This window comes from Narcine bancroftii, chromosome 1 (genome assembly GCF_036971445.1).
Source record: "Narcine bancroftii isolate sNarBan1 chromosome 1, sNarBan1.hap1, whole genome shotgun sequence".
NCBI lineage: Eukaryota > Metazoa > Chordata > Chondrichthyes > Torpediniformes > Narcinidae > Narcine > Narcine bancroftii.
The window spans coordinates 233,112,245-233,130,002 of record NC_091469.1 but is presented as its reverse complement, the minus strand read 5'-3'; the positions used below and the strand labels follow the sequence as shown (position 1 = coordinate 233,130,002).

General features: G+C 42.8%; 1 protein-coding gene across 8 annotated transcripts in view; it reads right to left on the bottom strand.

Annotated features, from left to right (window-relative positions):
- Window positions 1–17,758, bottom strand: part of camk4 (calcium/calmodulin-dependent protein kinase IV) — a 126,652-nt gene that overhangs the window by 81,398 nt on the left and 27,496 nt on the right. For all 8 annotated transcript variants that reach the window (XM_069892772.1, XM_069892815.1, XM_069892766.1 and 5 more), the window contains one exon: window positions 7,050–7,132. In XM_069892772.1, coding sequence (XP_069748873.1) covers window positions 7,050–7,132 — 83 coding nt within the window. The remainder of the gene's footprint in view (window positions 1–7,049; window positions 7,133–17,758) is intronic.

Here is a 17,758-nt window from a genome sequence, read left to right as displayed (position 1 = left end):
CTTTAAAGTCAAGAATCTTTCTCTTCATTCATGTATTGTATAAGAACTCACACATAACGAATACAAAACAAGGTTAGCGAACAGGGATGGAGGGGTGATCTTAAGGGTTGAAAGGCCGCAGGAGGGAGAAGCTGGCTGGAAATGATGGGAGGAGAGGTCGGGGGTTTCTGTGGTGGAGCACAGTGGTTGGTTTAAAATCTGCTGATTACAGATGGGGGAGTGGGGGTGGGGAATGGGGCCCATCATACTCCATTGGCAATGAAAGTCCAGCCCCAGCAGCATGGCAGCGCAAAGCTGCGGCATCACAAGGAGCTTAAAGTCATTGTAGTCTGTTCCCCATACGGTCAGAGTCACTAAGCAGTAGCCCAGACATCTGCCATTTGAGACTTCAAGGCCAAAGTAACTCAGTGGTTTACTGCCCTTACCACAAGGGAGTAGCACTGCACTGTGGATGAAGCTCTCCATCACATAATCATTTACCCTGATGTCCATCATCGATCTGGCAGGTTGGTGATGGAGGCCAGTGTAAAGAAAGAAGGGAAGGAGTGACTGCGTGACCCGCCAACTTTCTCCAGTCACTCACTGATGGCTCGAGATTCCAGCCTGCTTCTCTGAGCTGGCATCCAGCTGTTTAGCATCTGTCTTCCTGGCTGGTTCTGAGCTCTGTTGTTACCAAACTGGCGCAAACAGAGCGACAGAACCCCACGTGAGCACGTTGGTTGAAAACATTTTTTCAACTTGTAATGTCATATTGCTACAGAAAAACAGTTCAGATCATTGAATTTTTCAGTTCACCAATTTTCAGATAACCGGAAACGTACTCTATTCAAACCTTACAACTTGTTTCAATTGCTTCAGTTGGTATGATAATCATAGACTGCTCCGTCAGCACAAAGTAACTGTTTGCACTATTACATGTCATTTTTTTTAATGCACTAGGATTACTGTGAATGTTCATTATCTCTCTTGTGTATTATGTGTCTCTTTCAATGCAGTTCAATTAGCTTCTATTAAAGTTTTTATTTACATCTACCTGTTCAGCTGCAGTATGGGCATTTGTACGTTGTACAATGAGTATGACAATAACCTCATTAATCTTCTTAGGAAATTGCCTTCTAAAGTAATTCATTTTTTCTAGGACAACCCATTAAAATCAATCAACATGCTTATTTTTCCTGTGTTCCAAAAGCATTAGGACTCCAGCAGCTTTGGACATTTAATCTTAAAATTACCAATTGTATTTAATTGGATTTTTTTTTAAGTTTTGTTCTTGATCTTCAATTTTTGGAGAAAACTATACCCAAAGAATGAAGGACAAGTATATTTTTATTGATAGTTCAATAAGCAAGGGATAAGTTATCATCACAGTATTATGCTGGCTGGAAACAGAGAAACCTGCAAAGATACATCAAAACCATTCTTCAGCTACAGTAAAATCCCTGGTGTCTGGCACCTCCGGGGACTGCAGATTCTGGCTGCCTGAAACACACTCTTACAATGCCATACCAATACACATGCATTAAGAATAAACAGTTTAAAAGACAAAAAAAGTGCAAAATGTAAAGTAATTTTAAAAAAGTATTGTAGTCCTTAATTATGTAAAGTTCACTTTAATCAGGTAATTCCCATAACTTACAAAATTTAAATTCAACCCCATTCACTGGGGGGTGCAACAGCACTGCGCTAACCGCAGCGCTAACCGCAACGGTAACTGTGCCACCATCATAATTAATCCCCTCCTCCCCAAAATTTACAGATAAAGCCTTATTAATACACTTAATAAAGACTCTTACTAGGCAGGGACAGGGAGACACTTTGGGAGAGTTGCCCCAGCGGCAAGTGGTATCAGCCGGCTCTTCATCCTGGGTGCTGCCATTTTATTCAAAAACAACTTTATTCTAATAGCTGCTTCGGCTGGGGCATAGCCTAGGCGCTCTGCTGGCTGAATGTTTGTTCCCATTTTCATTGAGGATTCACTTCAGAGTACATTTATTCTTATTTATTCTTATTTATTTTCTTATACACTATCAATAACTCAAAAGACTAGAATTACAGAATTATAGGCTTTTAATAACAATAAACTTGAAGGTCATCCTGTGCTATGACCCAGGCTTTCTGGAGAGGGGTTGTGGTGTTGGAGCCTTTATACAGAGTCAAGAGGAAGGAGCCATGGGTACAGTCACAGGACAGGGCAGAGCTAGATTAAAGAGTGAACAGCAGTTCACCACATTCACCCTTGTTTTTGTTTTGTCCAGCAGGGTGACATGGGTACAAAGTCTTACAAAATTATTAGCAGTTAAGTCTGTCAGGTGGCCTGGTCTTCTGTTGAGACAGGCAGAGAGTTGTTGCTCTGCTGTAGCTGGGCCATTGATTCTTTCTGGACCTCCAACACAGTGTCAACCTGCTGGGCGCTTGGTGGCTTGACCAGAGCGACTGAGGCGAGCCTAAGGTGCCATGGTATGTTGTGTGTGTGCATGGGAGGGGAGGGTGCAGTTTGGTGGGTAGGCTCCTCAGGTGCCCTTGTACACGTGAGGTCCTGAATGGAAACAGTTTCCTTGCGGCCATCCAGGCAGGCTATATATGCGTATTGAAGGTTTGCATGGAGGAGTTGGACCCTTTCAACCAGTGGGTCGGTTTTATGGTCCTTCATATGCTTCTGTATTAGGATTGGCTTAGGGGACATCAATTAAAATGGCAGGGTGGTCCCCTGTGTGGACTTCCTGGGGGAAAGTGAAAATTTGTTTGTGAGGGGTAGGATTGGTGCCAGGACAAAGCAGTGACCTAATTGTGTGGACTGCCTTGGGAAGGACCCCCCTTCCAGTGAGAGACAGACAGTCCCTTAGACTTAAGGGCAAGAAGGATGGCCTTTCACACGATTGCATTCTCCCTCTCCACCTGGCCATTCCCTCAGGGGTTATAACTAGAGGTCCTGCTGGTGGTAATACCTCTGGCTAGCAGGTATGGGCGCAGTTTGTCACTCATGAACGAGAACTCCCAGTCGCTGTGGACATATGAAGGGTACCCGAATAGGGTGAACAAGTGGTGCAGTGCCCCGATGACTGTGGTGGTGGTCATGTCTGGGCAAGGGATGGCAAAGGGGAAATGTGAATACTCATCGATGATGGTGAGGAAATACACGTTGCGGTTGGTGGAGGGAGGGAGCCCTTGAAATCTATACTCAAATGATCGCGTGGGCTTTCACCAGGTGTGCCCATCTGATTGGTAGAAATGTAGTTTACACTTCGCACAGACTTCCAGATGGAGTACAGCAGATTACAAGATTTGATAAAATGGATAAATTTTGTGGCACCTGGTGGCAGAGTTCATGTGGAGGGTTTTGAGGCAGTCTATCTGGGCAGTGCCACACTGCCTCAACTCTTACCTGAGCCTCCTTCTCGATGGAGGAATATCGGATTTCAGGCCCCTGGAGGGTACAGGAGAAAAAGGTACTGGCCGACCTGACTGGTTCAGGGTGGTGGCCAGGGCGATATCGGAGGCATTGGTCTCAACCTGAAACGGGGCAGAATCATCCACCACATATGTTGCAGCTTTAACCATGTCCTCTTTTATCTGACTGAAGGCTACACAGGCATCTCTTGTCAGCCAGAAGGATGTTGACGATAAGGGGTGGGTTTTGTCCACATTAATTGGGCATCCATTCGGCGTAGTGGGAAATGAGCCCCAGGCGCCTTTTCAAGGCCTTGAGGCTGTGGGGAAGGGAGAGCTCCAGCAGTGGGCATTTGTGGTAGGGGTCGGGGCCAATAACCCCATTCTCCACAAGACAGCCAAGGATTGCCAGGTGGATAGTGTAGGTGAGGTTTAGGTGGTTGGCTGTTGTGAGGAATTTCTGGAGGTTGGCATCATAATCTTGCAGGTTATGATTGAAGATCGTGGCATTATCCAGGTAGGGAAAGGTGGCACGTAGGTTATTTTGGTCCACCATGTGGTCCATCTCCCACTGGAAAACAGAGATACCGTTGGTAACTCCAAAGGGGACCTTGAGGAAATGGTAGAGCTGGATGTTTGCCTCAAAGTCATTATACTGGTGGTCCTCTGTCAGATGGGGACCTGGTGGTAAGCAGATATCAGGTCAATAATTGAAAAGACACGATATTGGACAATATGATTGACCATGTCCACAATGCAAGGGAGGGGTACGCATCCAGTTGTGTATAGCAGTTAAGAGTCTGGCTATAATCAATCACCATCCTGTATTTATCCCACTTTTGACCATCACCACTTGGGTGCTCCACGGGTTGCTAATAGACTCAATGATCCCCTCATTCAGGAATTGCTGGACCTCCACTTTAATAAACACCCTGTCCCCTTCACTTTATTGCTTGCTTTTTGTAGCGCCTGACTTACAGTTGGGGATGGTGTGGTTCGCGAACAGTGTTGGGGGATCGATATAGTTGGGCTGGTGGGAGAGGGAGTGCAGTGTGCTGACGAACTGCGGGTTGCTGACTGTTTGGGGGGGGTGGAGAAGGGGACTGTTGTATTGCATTGTGACACCCTTGAGGTGGCACTGAAAATCCAACCCCAGCAGCACTGGTGCGCAGAGCTGTGGTATGATAAAGAGTTTAAAGTTCCTGTAAGTCACGTCCTGCACAGTCAGCGTCATCAGTTGAGTGGAACTTTGAGGCCAGGGCAGCTTTATAGCTTACTGGCTTTTCTTTAAGAGAGTAACGCTGCACCGTATCGGGGTGAATGAAACTCTCAGTGCTCCTGCTATGAAAAAGGCATCTTGTCATCTGATCATTTATTGAGACGCCCAACATAGAGCGGGAGAGTTGATGTGGGCTATTCTGGTCCAGCACCACAGAGTCTGGCCCTTGTTGACTCATAGTCTGAGAGCATAATGGCGGCACCCAAGTGGCAGCATGATTATCTCCGGAAGTTGGCAGCATCCACAATGGCAGCCCCTGTGTCACAACGTGGTCGTCACCGGAAGTGAAACAGCAACAAAGATGGCAGCTCCCAAACTGCGCACATGACGGTGCTCGAACTGAAAGGCAGCTGTAATCAGCATACCTTCCTGTAGTACCCCTTCTTTCAGGGTTGCTTTGGTTGACCATAAAAGTAGACCTTCAGGTGCTTGTGGGAGACTGCTAGCCTGTGAACCCGAATCCCAAGATGGCAGCCCCTGTGCGGACCCCGCGACATTCGCAGAGTATGCTTCCATGTTATGGAGGACGATCTCCAGCGATTTCATGAGGTCAATCGCCCCTCTTAAGTCCAACTTACTCTGCTTGAGTAGCCTCTGAAGGACGTAATCTGACCTGACGCATGCAACATAGGCGTCCAGGATCATGTCCTCTGTGTTTTGGGGAGCCAACACTGATTAGAAGTTGCACACTCATGCAAGTCATTCAGGGCCTTGAGGAACATATCGCTTGATTCACCCGGTCGCTGTCTGTGGGTAGCCAGCATGTGCCTGGTGTATACCTCATTAACTTTCTCCCTGTACTTGTCCCTGAGTATTTTCATTGCCTCCATGTAAATTGAGGCATCCTTGATCATCGGGAACACTCAATGTCTGACCTGGGAGAAGAGGAGGTGCGGCTTGCCTCCATGGCCACGATTCCAGTGGAGTTCTGTAGAAAACCTCAAAGCAGCATAGCCAGAGTTCAAAGCAGATTGAGGCTTCTGGCGATTGTGGGTCGATCTCCAGCTTATCAGGCTTTGAGTTGTTCCATCGTTGGAAAAAAATTAATGTAAATAAAATTGATACACTATTATTAATTCAAAAGACTATAGAGTTTTGGAACTATAGGCTTTTACTTACAATAAGCTTGAAGGTTATCCTGTGCAGTGACCCAGGCTTTCTGGGGAGGGGTTGTGATGTAGGAACCTTTATACAGAGTCAGAGGGAGGAGCCACAGGTCCAGCCACAGGACAGGGTGGAGCCAGATTAAAGAGTATACAGCCATTCACCACATTTTCAAAAAAAATCTATCATTTAGCTTTACTGGAACCATGCAGTTGGAAAAAGTAACCAGATGAAAGAACCTGGATGGAACAGAAGGTGAAAGAAAGGGACACAGGAGGTGTACCCCATTTGAAAGAAGAAAGTTCAATGCTCTTTCATGGAATGTATATCTCCCCGACATCCTCGAAGAAGTGTTCTTCTTATTTGTGCCCTCCCCTCTCATTACCCAGATTTAATTCCTTTCTCTACCTGGTTCCATTCGCCTTTTACCCCACCTACTGAATCACCTGTCCAGCACTTTTGTGTATTCCATTAGAATCCCAGCATCTGCAGACTTCCCTGTTTAATTCTGGTTATTACCTTTCTTACACATTCCAGCATCTGTAGCCTCTTGCATCTCCACACATCACCTTCCAACCTTTGTCTCTACCTTCTGCTTTCATGCCTGCATCTGGCTCCATTTGCTGCTTTTCTCCCCCCTTTCCTTATCTGTTTCTACCTATCATCCACCAGTCACTGCCTCCCAACTCCTCCCTCTCTTGTGCAAGCTAACTACTAACACCTTTCTCACCTGGCTCTACTTATTGCCTACCAGATGGTGCCTCATTCCACCCATGCATGTCTTTATACTGGTCATCCCTATTCTACACCCTCTGTCCCAATGCAGTCTTAACCTGATATATTAACCATCCCTCTGCCTGCCCAGATGCTGCCTAACCCGCTGAGTTCTTCCAAGGGTTTAAAACATGTAATGTGGATGGGTTAGAGCAAAATAATCAATGGAAAAATGCTAAGATGCTAAGATGAAAAATGCCTAGCTGATTGAATCCTCAGGAAGTCAAGGGGTACAGATTAAAAATCTTTACAGACAATTTATGACATTCTAGATCACAATAATAGTTTCCCAAAATATTTTTCATTAATATTCCTCACTGATAAAAAGAACAAATCCATAGATTCAATATATATCAAATAGATTTCAGCGTATCATATGTATTCACATGCAATTGTAAAGTTAAAAACAAACATTTTCATGAAAAGTATGCTGAATCCAAAGAAAACTATAAGTGATAGAGTCTCGTCCTGCATTTATGAATTTGAAGATAAAGAAATCAGAGACCTGTCAAATAGCTCTCCTCCAGTGACCAGCTCCAGGACCAAATTAATCTCTAATGGAGTCTCAAAGATCTCTTTCAGTCTAATCTGTAAAATGAATTAATTGTTAAGAAAATTACTTACAAAAAGCCACAAATATTAATATACATTTTCAACAATTTTATTGTTGTATTAAAATAGGATTACATTGGACGACATGGCATAGAAAAGGTCATTCTGCCCAACCAGTCCATGATAATGTTCTATTTTAAAGTCCTCTCATCATCTAAATTATCAATGTAGCCTTCTATTTTCTTCTCCCCAATTGGTCTGCTGTTTTCCTTCTTAACTATGTCTATACTATTCATATTGCGACAAAGAAAATCACAAAGGAGAGACTTGCAGTGACAATGAAGAAGGTGAGCAGTCTGAACTACAAAGTTTAAATGTCACTGGTGACAATAAAAAATATAATTTTAAAATTGAAGTAAAAGTTAATAAACTTTGATAATAAAAACACAAAGCTGGAGAAACTCAGCAGGTCAAATAGTGTACTTAATTTAGCAAAGATAAAAATACATAACCAAATTTTGGCCTTGAGCCCTTCATCAACAAAATGTGGCCAGGTGCCCGAACAAAATGGTGAGGGGAGGGGCAGGGGGAGGAGCACAGTCCCGCAGGCAGGAGGTAATAGGCTCTTTGCTACATAAAGTACACTGTTTAATCTACTGAGTTTCTCCAGCATTGTTTTTACTTCAACCATGGTGTCTGCAGACTTTTGTGTTTTACTCTAAACTTTGATAATGTTGGCAATTGCAGTGCCAAGGTGGATAAGAATTGGAAATGATTGCTAGGCCCATTGCAACTGTCCAAACACACAAGCTGAAACCCCAGAGTAAAATTCCAAAGTGAGGTATGAGAAATTGAATACACCATGGATTGGGAAAAGTGTACATCAAGAGGTTCAGCAAAGTTTAAAACTCTAGGTTAAATGTGATATTTAATAGTTAAAACATAATCAATTATTCCAGGCACATTTGCTATAAATTAAAAGTAAATGTATTAAATGTGAGCAGTTTGCAACTACTTAACACTGTAACAAGTTCAAAAGTAAAATCAAGAGAAAAGATCAATGAACAAGAAAAAATGGCCTGGTTAGATAAGAAATTTGTTGTGACTCAGTTAATACCTTGCAACTTTTCCAATATTTCTAATGAGCTTATTATGAAAATTCCATTACTAATACAGTTTGCAGTTGAATATTTGACAAATTCCTGTAAATAAAACTGGACTACTTTCTTCTTATTAAGCATGATAAAATAGATTCTCATAAATAAAAGATGCTAAATAGCAACAATGTTTCCATCTCAGGGTTTGAAGGAAGCAAGTGAAAACACTGGAAGATTATAGTTAAGAAATCTGCAAAATTTGCTGGTTCAACAATCATTCTTCCAAATTATATAATTGTGTATCCAACTCCACAATTTGAGAAAGGTTTGACGACAACATTTGAGTTGGTTAACACCTATTATTGGAAATAATAATAGTTTATAATTATGGATAAAGTGACTTAATGTGTTAAAAATAAGATCACAGAGTTGTTATGTATTTGTAAATTGGACATGCCTGTCAAATATGGTTTAAACTTCTAAACCAGTGCTGACCAAACTTTTTTGGTTGTGGGCCACATACAGTGAAATACAAGGAGTCACAGGCCAAACAATATCAAGCCTAGCAGTTTTCATACAGTTATACTGCAAGAAAATGGTGTTTTTAGACCAGAAAACCCATGCCATCAAAAGTTCATTTTCTATCAAAATAACTAGACGACACTGCTGAACAGCTTAACTGTTGATATTACAGTAGTTTATTGATATGCTCACATATTACAGTCAGCATTTCTGTATCTGCTGCTCTTAAATTTAATTCAAATGAATACAATAAAACTCTCATTCAAAAACAGTGCCAAATAAAACAGGGTGCAAAATAAGGGATCAAGAAAGGGACAAGGCCGTCTCCAACATTCCTCCACAACTCTCAGTGAAATTAGTTCATGCCCCAAGTGTCCACCTTAATGATTATGATGCAATGTATATTTCTGGATAGCTATTAAAAATAGACTATTAAAGTTAACAGATTTCTTGCAAATCAAACAAATATATGACTTCTGTGACAAAGTATTAATTTTCCCACCATGTCTGAAATTTTCAGCACTCCCTTGCTATTTTCAGTCTTTTCCGTTCCAGCATGTTTAACTGAGGTAATCATTACATTTTAACTGAAGAAAACTTTTAAAAAAAACTAAAGTAAGGTTTTTTTAAAAACTGAGGTAAACATTTTCATCGAAGAGTAACCTTGCTTCAGTTGGTTGAGTAGTTGTTCAAAATGGCAGTGATATCTGATGTTGAAATTATGAAGTGGAACGTACATACAGTGCAATTTATTGTTGTAAACTATGTTCTAAGGACCACTTAAAGATGGACAATGGCCACAGTTGGCTCGGGGGCTGTAGTTTGGCCACCCCTGGTCTAAAGCAAATGCCAATGGAAGTTACTTGTATGGAGGAATTAAATAAAACATTTTGTAGATAAGGTCATGTAACTGAAAGATACATTACACTATTCAGAAATTGAGGAGGAATATTTATTCAAACTAGTAAGTTGCCATCTATGGTGTTTCACAATTATCTGTGCTGGAACCTACAGTGGTCATCATATTTACCCTTTGTGATGAGAAAGATTGGTTTGTTGATAACCAAGAGTATAAGCAATTTGGGTGGATCCAATGAACTACAAAGATACTGCAAGTTAAACAAATGTCCAACATTACTGTAAATAAAATTAAATGCAGACAAATGTGGAATTATCTATTTTGGACTAACTTGAAAATCATTGAACAGATTGAACACTATGGTATAAAGTCAGAAGCAATTGAAACTCATAGACACTTTGGCATCCAAGTGTCTGGATCATTAGAACACTACTGACAAGTCCAAATAGGATGATGGAAGCTGTTCTTGTATTGTGAATTAGAATGCATGAGGATAGAAATCATACTAAAGCTATTAATGACATGATTAGGCTGTGCCAGGAATCTTGTGAGCAGTTCTAGCCATATGTTCACATTTTAAATGTAATTTTAAAAAAAATTTAGACATACAACACTGCAACAGGCCATTTCGGCCCATGAACCCATTCTGCCCAATTATCCCAATTGACTTACAACCCCCAGTACGTTTTAAATGTTTACTAAAATATGTTAGGAAGAATATACCAGCCTTGAAAAATTGCAACATTATTTTACCAGGAGCAAAAGCTGTAGGAGCTCTGCAGGTCAAACAGTATGTATGGTGGACTACAATGTAGTGAAAGGGATCGTTTTGGTCAAGATAATGCATCAGGATTACTTATCACCTTCTAGAAACTCTCTCCACCTTGGTCCCCTCCTACAACCACCTGGCTCCATTTGGCCATTTCTTTTCCCTGTCTGTTTTCACTCCTCCTTGGTCTATCACTTCTTGGCCCCAGTCATGCCCCTCCCTCTTTAAAAAAAAGTCTTGATTCATGGTCTCCACCTGAAAAATTGATAAACCCTTTCCCTCCGCAGATGCTCCTTGACATGCCGAGTTCCTCCAGCTGTTTGTTTTTGGCCCCGATTCCATCATTTGTAGTTTCTTTTGTCTCCACTTTCATCAAGGTTAAATTGGAAGGATTACACAAACAGGGATTGAGGAACCAATTCAAGCAAATATTTTCAAGATTTTAAGTTGGACTGGTAGAGGAGTCTGAGAGAAGGTGTAGCAACTGTGTCGCAGTTTGAAGTGAAGAACAAGTAAATGATCAGACGTAGTCAAGTCAAAGTTCAGAAAAGTCATTACTCAAACAGTCACATGCAGCTTTTGAAAACCCTGCATGTTTCAAATGGCATCATCACACTGTGACGTCATTCAGAACCTCTTGAGCCTGTTCGATTAAGCCTCCGGTGAGCCACTACATGCCCCCACCTCCCCCAGAACCAGCAATAGGAGGCTAAACCTCTGGTGCCATTTCTTGGGCGGTCATCCGTGTCTTCACATCAGGGGTCATGGCAAGGGCCGATCAAAGTTGAGATGAGCGGGCTGTAATCGGTCAATCATAAATGCCCCCCAATGTCCAGTGCACAAGTTGTATGATTGTTTCGTAGCACACTGAAGGGGCCCTCATACAGCCTCTAGGGGTGGCCCACGTGAACCTCTACGCACAAACACAAAATCACAGTCCCGGAGTTACTTTGGGATGAAGAGTGTCATTGTTTCATGCCTTGACATGGGAACAGGGGCCAATATTCCAAGCTGCTCCTGCAGCTTGCCTGAGACTTCATTCGGTGGTACCTCCTTTCCATGTGCTGTGGGCACAAACTCCCCAGGTACAATGAGCTGGGCTCCAGAAACCAACTTGGCCGATGAGGAGTGGAGATCTTCTTTGGGTGCTGTTCTTATTCCCAGGTGGGTCCAAGGCAGCTCATCCACCCAATCAGGTCCCTGGAGGCGGGCCATCAGTGCAGCCTTCATGTGGCGTTGGAACCACTCCACCAGGCTGTTCGACTGCAGGCGGTAGGCTGTCGTGTGGCGGAGCTCCATTCCCAACAGTTGTGACGAAATGTCCCAGAGTGCAGAGGTAAACTTTGGGTCTCTGTCAGAAGGTGATGCGTGTGGGTAGGCCGAATTAGGACACCATGGCAGAAATAAAAGCTTGGGCGCATGAATTGGTCAATGAGTCTGTCATAAGACCGCCTACAGCCACCTAGTGAATTTGTCGATGACCGTTAACAAGAACCTAGACCTTCGTGACACCAGAAGCGGACCAACAATGTTGACATGCAAGTGGTCAAATTTGCAAGGTGGTGGCTGGAAGGGCTGAAGCATCATCTTCACTTTTGCAGATTGGCGGTCTGTGATGTCTTTGCCCAGTATATGACCTGCTTTGTGAGTCCATGCCATACAAACTTATTGGCTATCAGGCGGACCGTCGCTCGAATGGAGGGGTGGTACAGTTTGTGAATGGCATCGAAAATGCAACATCTCCACGCAGCAGGGATGATAGGGCGAGGCTAACCTATGGAATCATTGCACAGGAGAGTGGTACCTTGCGGCCAAAGATTATGTCCTCAAGTTGCAGGCTCGTGACATCAGTTCTAAAAGCTGGGAGTTCATCGTCTTGGTTCTGAGCTTTGGAGAGTGCCATGCAGTCTACACCCAGAGAGAGGGCACATACTGCTTGAATGAAGGAGTAGTACAGGGCATCAGCCACCACATTAATCTTACCAGAGTAGTGTTTAATCCTGGTTGAAAACTCAGATACATGATAGGTAACGTTGCTGGCGGGCTGACCAGGATTCGATGCCTTTGCAAAGGCAAACATTAACGGTTTATGGTCAGTAAAAACTGTGAAGTCCATGCCTTCCAAAAAAAGCTGAAGTATCTGACCGCTAGGTACAGCACCAGCACTTCCCTATCAAATGTGCTGTATTTTGTTTCCGTAGGACTGAGGTGTCTACTAAAAAACGCTAGAGACTTCCATTGTCCTTTGGTGTACTCTTGCCTTCTTACTGCCGCATCAGATGTGTCTATTGTCAAGGCATTTGTGGATGGACCAGCAATGTTGCCTTCGATAGGGCGTCTTTGGTCTGTTGGAATACTACCATTACCTCCTTTGTCCACTCAAGTTCATTGGCACCACTGGACATGAGGTTGAAGAGGTTTCATAATAAGAGCTGCAGAGGGTAGAAAGCGGCAATAGAAACTGACCATCCTCACAAATTCCTGGACTCCTTTGATGGTATCTTACAAATTAGAATGGCTTCCACCTTACTAGGTAATGGAACGACACCCTGGCTGCTGATCTAATGTCCCAAGAATTCAATAGAGGAGTGCCCAAATTTTCACTCGGCAGGGTTTACAGTTAGCCCAATCTCCTGTAGGCGGCGGCAGAGTAAATGCAGATGCTGCAAGTGCTATTTGTGGGAGTGGCTGGAGACGAACATGTCGTCCAAGTATACAAAAAGGAAGTCCATGCCATACCCCACTGCGTCCATCAGTCACTGGAATCTTTGTGCAGCATTTTCGAGCCCAAAAGGCATTCTCAAAAATTCAGAGGCCAAATGGTGTTATGATGGCAGTCTTGGGCACATCCTCTGGGTTTACAGGAATTTGGTGGTACCACACACCACGTCAATTTTAGAAAATTTCCTGGACCCATGAAGATTAGCTGTAAAGCCCTGTATATGGGGCACATGGTAATGGTCTGTAGTGGTAGTGTCATTGAGACGCCTGTAATCCCCACAAGGTCTCCAGCCTTCCGTGGCTTTGACCACTATATGTAGCAGGGAAGCCCATGGGCTAACAGACCTGCATATGACTGCAAGTTCCTTGCAACTTGTTGGGCAGCAAGCGTCAGGCTCAGGTGCGTAGAGGAGGTCCTTGGGTGACAATGTGGTGTGCGACACGATGTTTGGGTGTGGCAGTGGCGAACTGGGGAGTGACAATATTCAGAAACTCCGTAAAAAGTTTGGTGAATTTGTTGTTCGAGTACTCCATGGGTGAAGGGCAAGTAGTTTGGCTTTTCCAAGATGTAAAGTCTGGAACATTGTGGTGTTCACCAACCAGCACCCTTTTAAGTCCACCATAAGTGAGTGGGCTCTGAGGAAGTCAGCACCCAGTAATGGCTGGGACACTGCAGCAAGAATGAACTTCCATGTGAACTTATTGTTGCCGAATTTCAGGGGTATAGTCTGTGTTCTGTACATATGAATCAAATTGTTATTCACCGCTGTAAGCGCTGGACCCGCGCTCCTGGTATGGATGTCAAAGCCTGAAGGAGGAAGGACACTAATCTCTGCACCTGTGTCGACTAGAAATTTGCGCTGGGAGAGTTTGTCCCAGACATAGAGTAGGCTGTTATGGTGGCCAGCTGTCGTGGCTATTAGTGACGACTGGCCATGGGATTTTCCTGGAAAAGTGGGTATGGAAAATAAGTCACATGAACTACCATCCATTACTATCTAACAATTTACACACACTATGTTACAAAAGTAATAATCCATTATGTATTTACTATACAAAGCCACGGTAATGAATAGAAGGCAGCAGATGGCTGCATATGATGAAACATGTGGTTCTAAACATGATTAGATTAATGGGTGGAGAATAATGAAAATAATTGTGGCACGCCAAGGGATGACATCCTGTTAAGATACGAGGTTAGGTGCAGAAATGTGATTAAGTCATGACTATAATATAAAAAAAGTGCAGTGTCTCACTGCAACAGGCATTTCAGAGTCCAGGCTTTGATTTGTCTCAGCTTTTGTTTGCAATTAAAGGCTTAAACTTTTCTGAAGAATTCTCCATTTCTGGACATCAGAAAACCACAACGGATGGGGTGGGGAGGGGAGTGGGGGGCAGTGGTGAACTCCAGAACCACAGCGTTAATGGTAAAAACATCAGGTGGTTCAAGGAGTCATGTTTGTCTGGGGGAACGTTTACCCTCATTGCTGGTACTTGTGGAGCCTGGGCTTTTGGGTGTGACACAGCACTAATTTCTATGGGTCTTGCACCTTGCTGTTTCATGCGCCACAGAATGTCTGCACAGGCAGCCACTGTTTGAGGTTATCAAAGTCCTCATCAGCCAATATGAGGTGGATATCTTTTGGTATATGCTCTAAAAACAACTGCTCGAAGAGCAAGCAAGGCCTATGGTCATCTCTGAGTGCCAACATGTCGTTCATTAACTCTGAAGGGACATGGTCCCCCAGGCCATCGATATGGAGGAGCCGTACAGCTCGCTCATACTGTGAAAGAGCGTAAATCTAGAGAAGGAGGGCTTTTAAGGCTTCCTACTTCCCGAGAGTTGGTGGGTCCTGAAGGAAATCCACTACTTGACCAGCCATGTCCTGATCAAGTGAACTTAACACATGATAGTACTTAGTGGCATCCACTTCTATCTTGCGAATGTGGAACGGCAGAATTTTCATACTTGGCATTCAGAACATTAAAGAGGCAGAGGTTTGGAGCTTTTTTTTATTGTTAGATTATTATAGAACAAAGATATGCTGGAAATAAAGATAATGAATTGGGGCACAGCTAAAGATAATATGATATTATTGCTACAAATCTTAATTATCAGGAATGGTTGTACAATACAGATTTTCAGATAAGGGGATTTAAAAAAATACTAGTATTGGTTAGGGAAATCAGTACAGCTATGAGGAAAAATGGGAAACGAGAAAGATCAATACTCCTATCGATTCAACTGACAAACAAATCACAATAAAATGGCAGTGCTGCCGGAGCAGCTGCAACAGCGGCACTGCTGCTGGTGTGGACCTGGAAGAATAGGGAGCAGAGTCACAGTGCTGCTCTGCGGGATTCTACTGCTTGTTCGTGATGCCGACGGCTCCGTACAGGCTATAAACAGCATGTTACAGGAGTTTGGGGAATATACCTGGCAATGGGAAATGATTGTTGACCAGAAACTGGCAGCTGATATCATAATTAAAATTAACATAATTTTAAATGCTCAATGACAAACAGTGAATGTTTAAAGAAAGAACAGGGGTTTCCCCCCCACCTTATCCGTGGTTTTGCTTACTCGGTCAACCGCAATCCAAAAATATTAAATGGAAAATTCCACAAATAAGTTTTAAATTGCGCAAGGTTCTGAGTAGCATTATGAAATGTCATGCCACCCGCCCCCCCCCCCCCCCCCCACCTATCCCGGGCATGAATCATCCCTTTGTCTGGTGTATCTTAATAGCCGTCTCGGTTATCAGATTGATGGTCGCGGTATCGAAGTGCTTATGTTCAAGTAACCCTTTAATTTTAAATATTGTTATAATTATTTTATTATTAGTTATTGTTGTTAATCTCTTATTGTGGCTAATTTATAAATTAAACTTTATCGTAGGTATGTATGTAAGTATCGGAAAAAAGTGTATATATAGGGTTCGGTACTATCCGCGGTTTCAGACATCCACTGGAGGACTTGGAACATATCCCCCGCGAATAAGTGGGGACTACCGGAAAGCCAATTTTTACCACCAGATGTGATATATCAAGAGAAGTCTTGGAACAACTACTCAAAAGTGTTACAGAGTTCTGTGTTGTGTATTGGCCTATGTGTTGTGTGGTTGTGTTGGAAAGTGACAGTTTGCCTTAGAGAGCCAAGGTGAAGGTGGACTACTGAGAGAGTGGGAGACGGACTGAGCATGTGCAGAAGATAATCTAGAAATTTCTGGACTTGGAAGACAAACCACCACTGAGTGTGGCTGTGAAGTGGAAGGAGGCCCAAGCAGAGTCATTGTCTGGGAGGCAGTTTAGAATGTTGGGCATTTTAAAAGGGATGAACATTCCAAAGGCAGCCAGAAGGATCTGGACCAAGCCAGTGGTTCCTCTCTCTGCAAGCAACACAAGAAGACAACTTCAAATTTTGTGTTCGCTCTCTCCCTCTCAAAGATCTTTTGGCTTCAGTTTACCAAACAAACTGAATTTTGTTTATGATCTTTGCTTCAGTTGAGATCAAAGTTTTGTGAGTCTTGTGTGCTTTGTGTTTGTTTTGCATCTAAGTTTTTCTGTGGACTTGTTATATTTAGGCTGGGGGATTTATTAGTTTTACACTGTTATAGAAATTTGCATAGTGACCAGTGGACATTGTTATAAAAGAGGGGCTTTTGAATTAAAGTTTGAAGGTGAATTTTTGTTAATAAAGTCATTGTTCATCTTTACCCCTGTGTGATATGCCTTCTTTGTGGTTGCTGGTTTGATCTTGTAACAAAAGTAAATTAATGTCAGGAGTTGTGGGAGCGATTCAATGCGATGATGAGGATTTAAATCAAATATCCTCCCAATAATAGAAAAGGAGGGCTCTGGAAACCATGTAAAATTGACTTATTGATCATGTATCAGATGTATGATGACCAGGTTTACAAATTGAAAATTGATGGTGTTATGGATAGCGAATAAGTTGGATATAGATCAGACAAAAAGTTGGGTGGAATACTGGGCGATGAAACATTTTGAGAAGTCAAAAGTAAGATTATATATAGTAAATGGTAGGGCATTAAGGAAGGCTGATGAATAAAGAGATATACAGGTCTCAAGACCATAGTTATTTGAGGATAGCATCACAGATCGATGAAGAAAGAATGTGGTGTGCATACCTGCATGGGGAGGGGCATGGAATACGAGAAGTGGAAATGTTATGTTGCAATTTCACAAACTATTGGAAGGATGTGTGTTTACTCTAAAGGAGATATTGGATAGGCTGGACTTGTTTACCCTGTAACGAAGGAAGCTGAGGGGTGACCTGGTAGAAGTATGAGATTATGATAGATAGCAGAAGGTATGGAAGGACAAGATCCTCTTCATTTTTTGGAAGACTGGATCCCACAAGTACTAGGGCAAGAATTTTTTTCTGAAGGCTTTGTATTGGAAAGAGCTCATAGAACTTTAAGGAGATCACCTTTACCTGGTCAGCCACCGAGACCTGTAATAATTCAATGTTTGAATTATTTGGATAGAGAAGCAATACTTCGACTGGCGGTGCAAAATGCGAGAAAACGACAAACTCCGTTATTGATTCAGAATAGCAGAGTTTTTGTCTATCCTGATTTGAGTCAAGAGGTTATTCAACGTCGACGTCGATTTAATCCAGTTAAAGAAGTTTTGTGGCGTAAAGGTTATAAATCTACTTTTCGCTATCC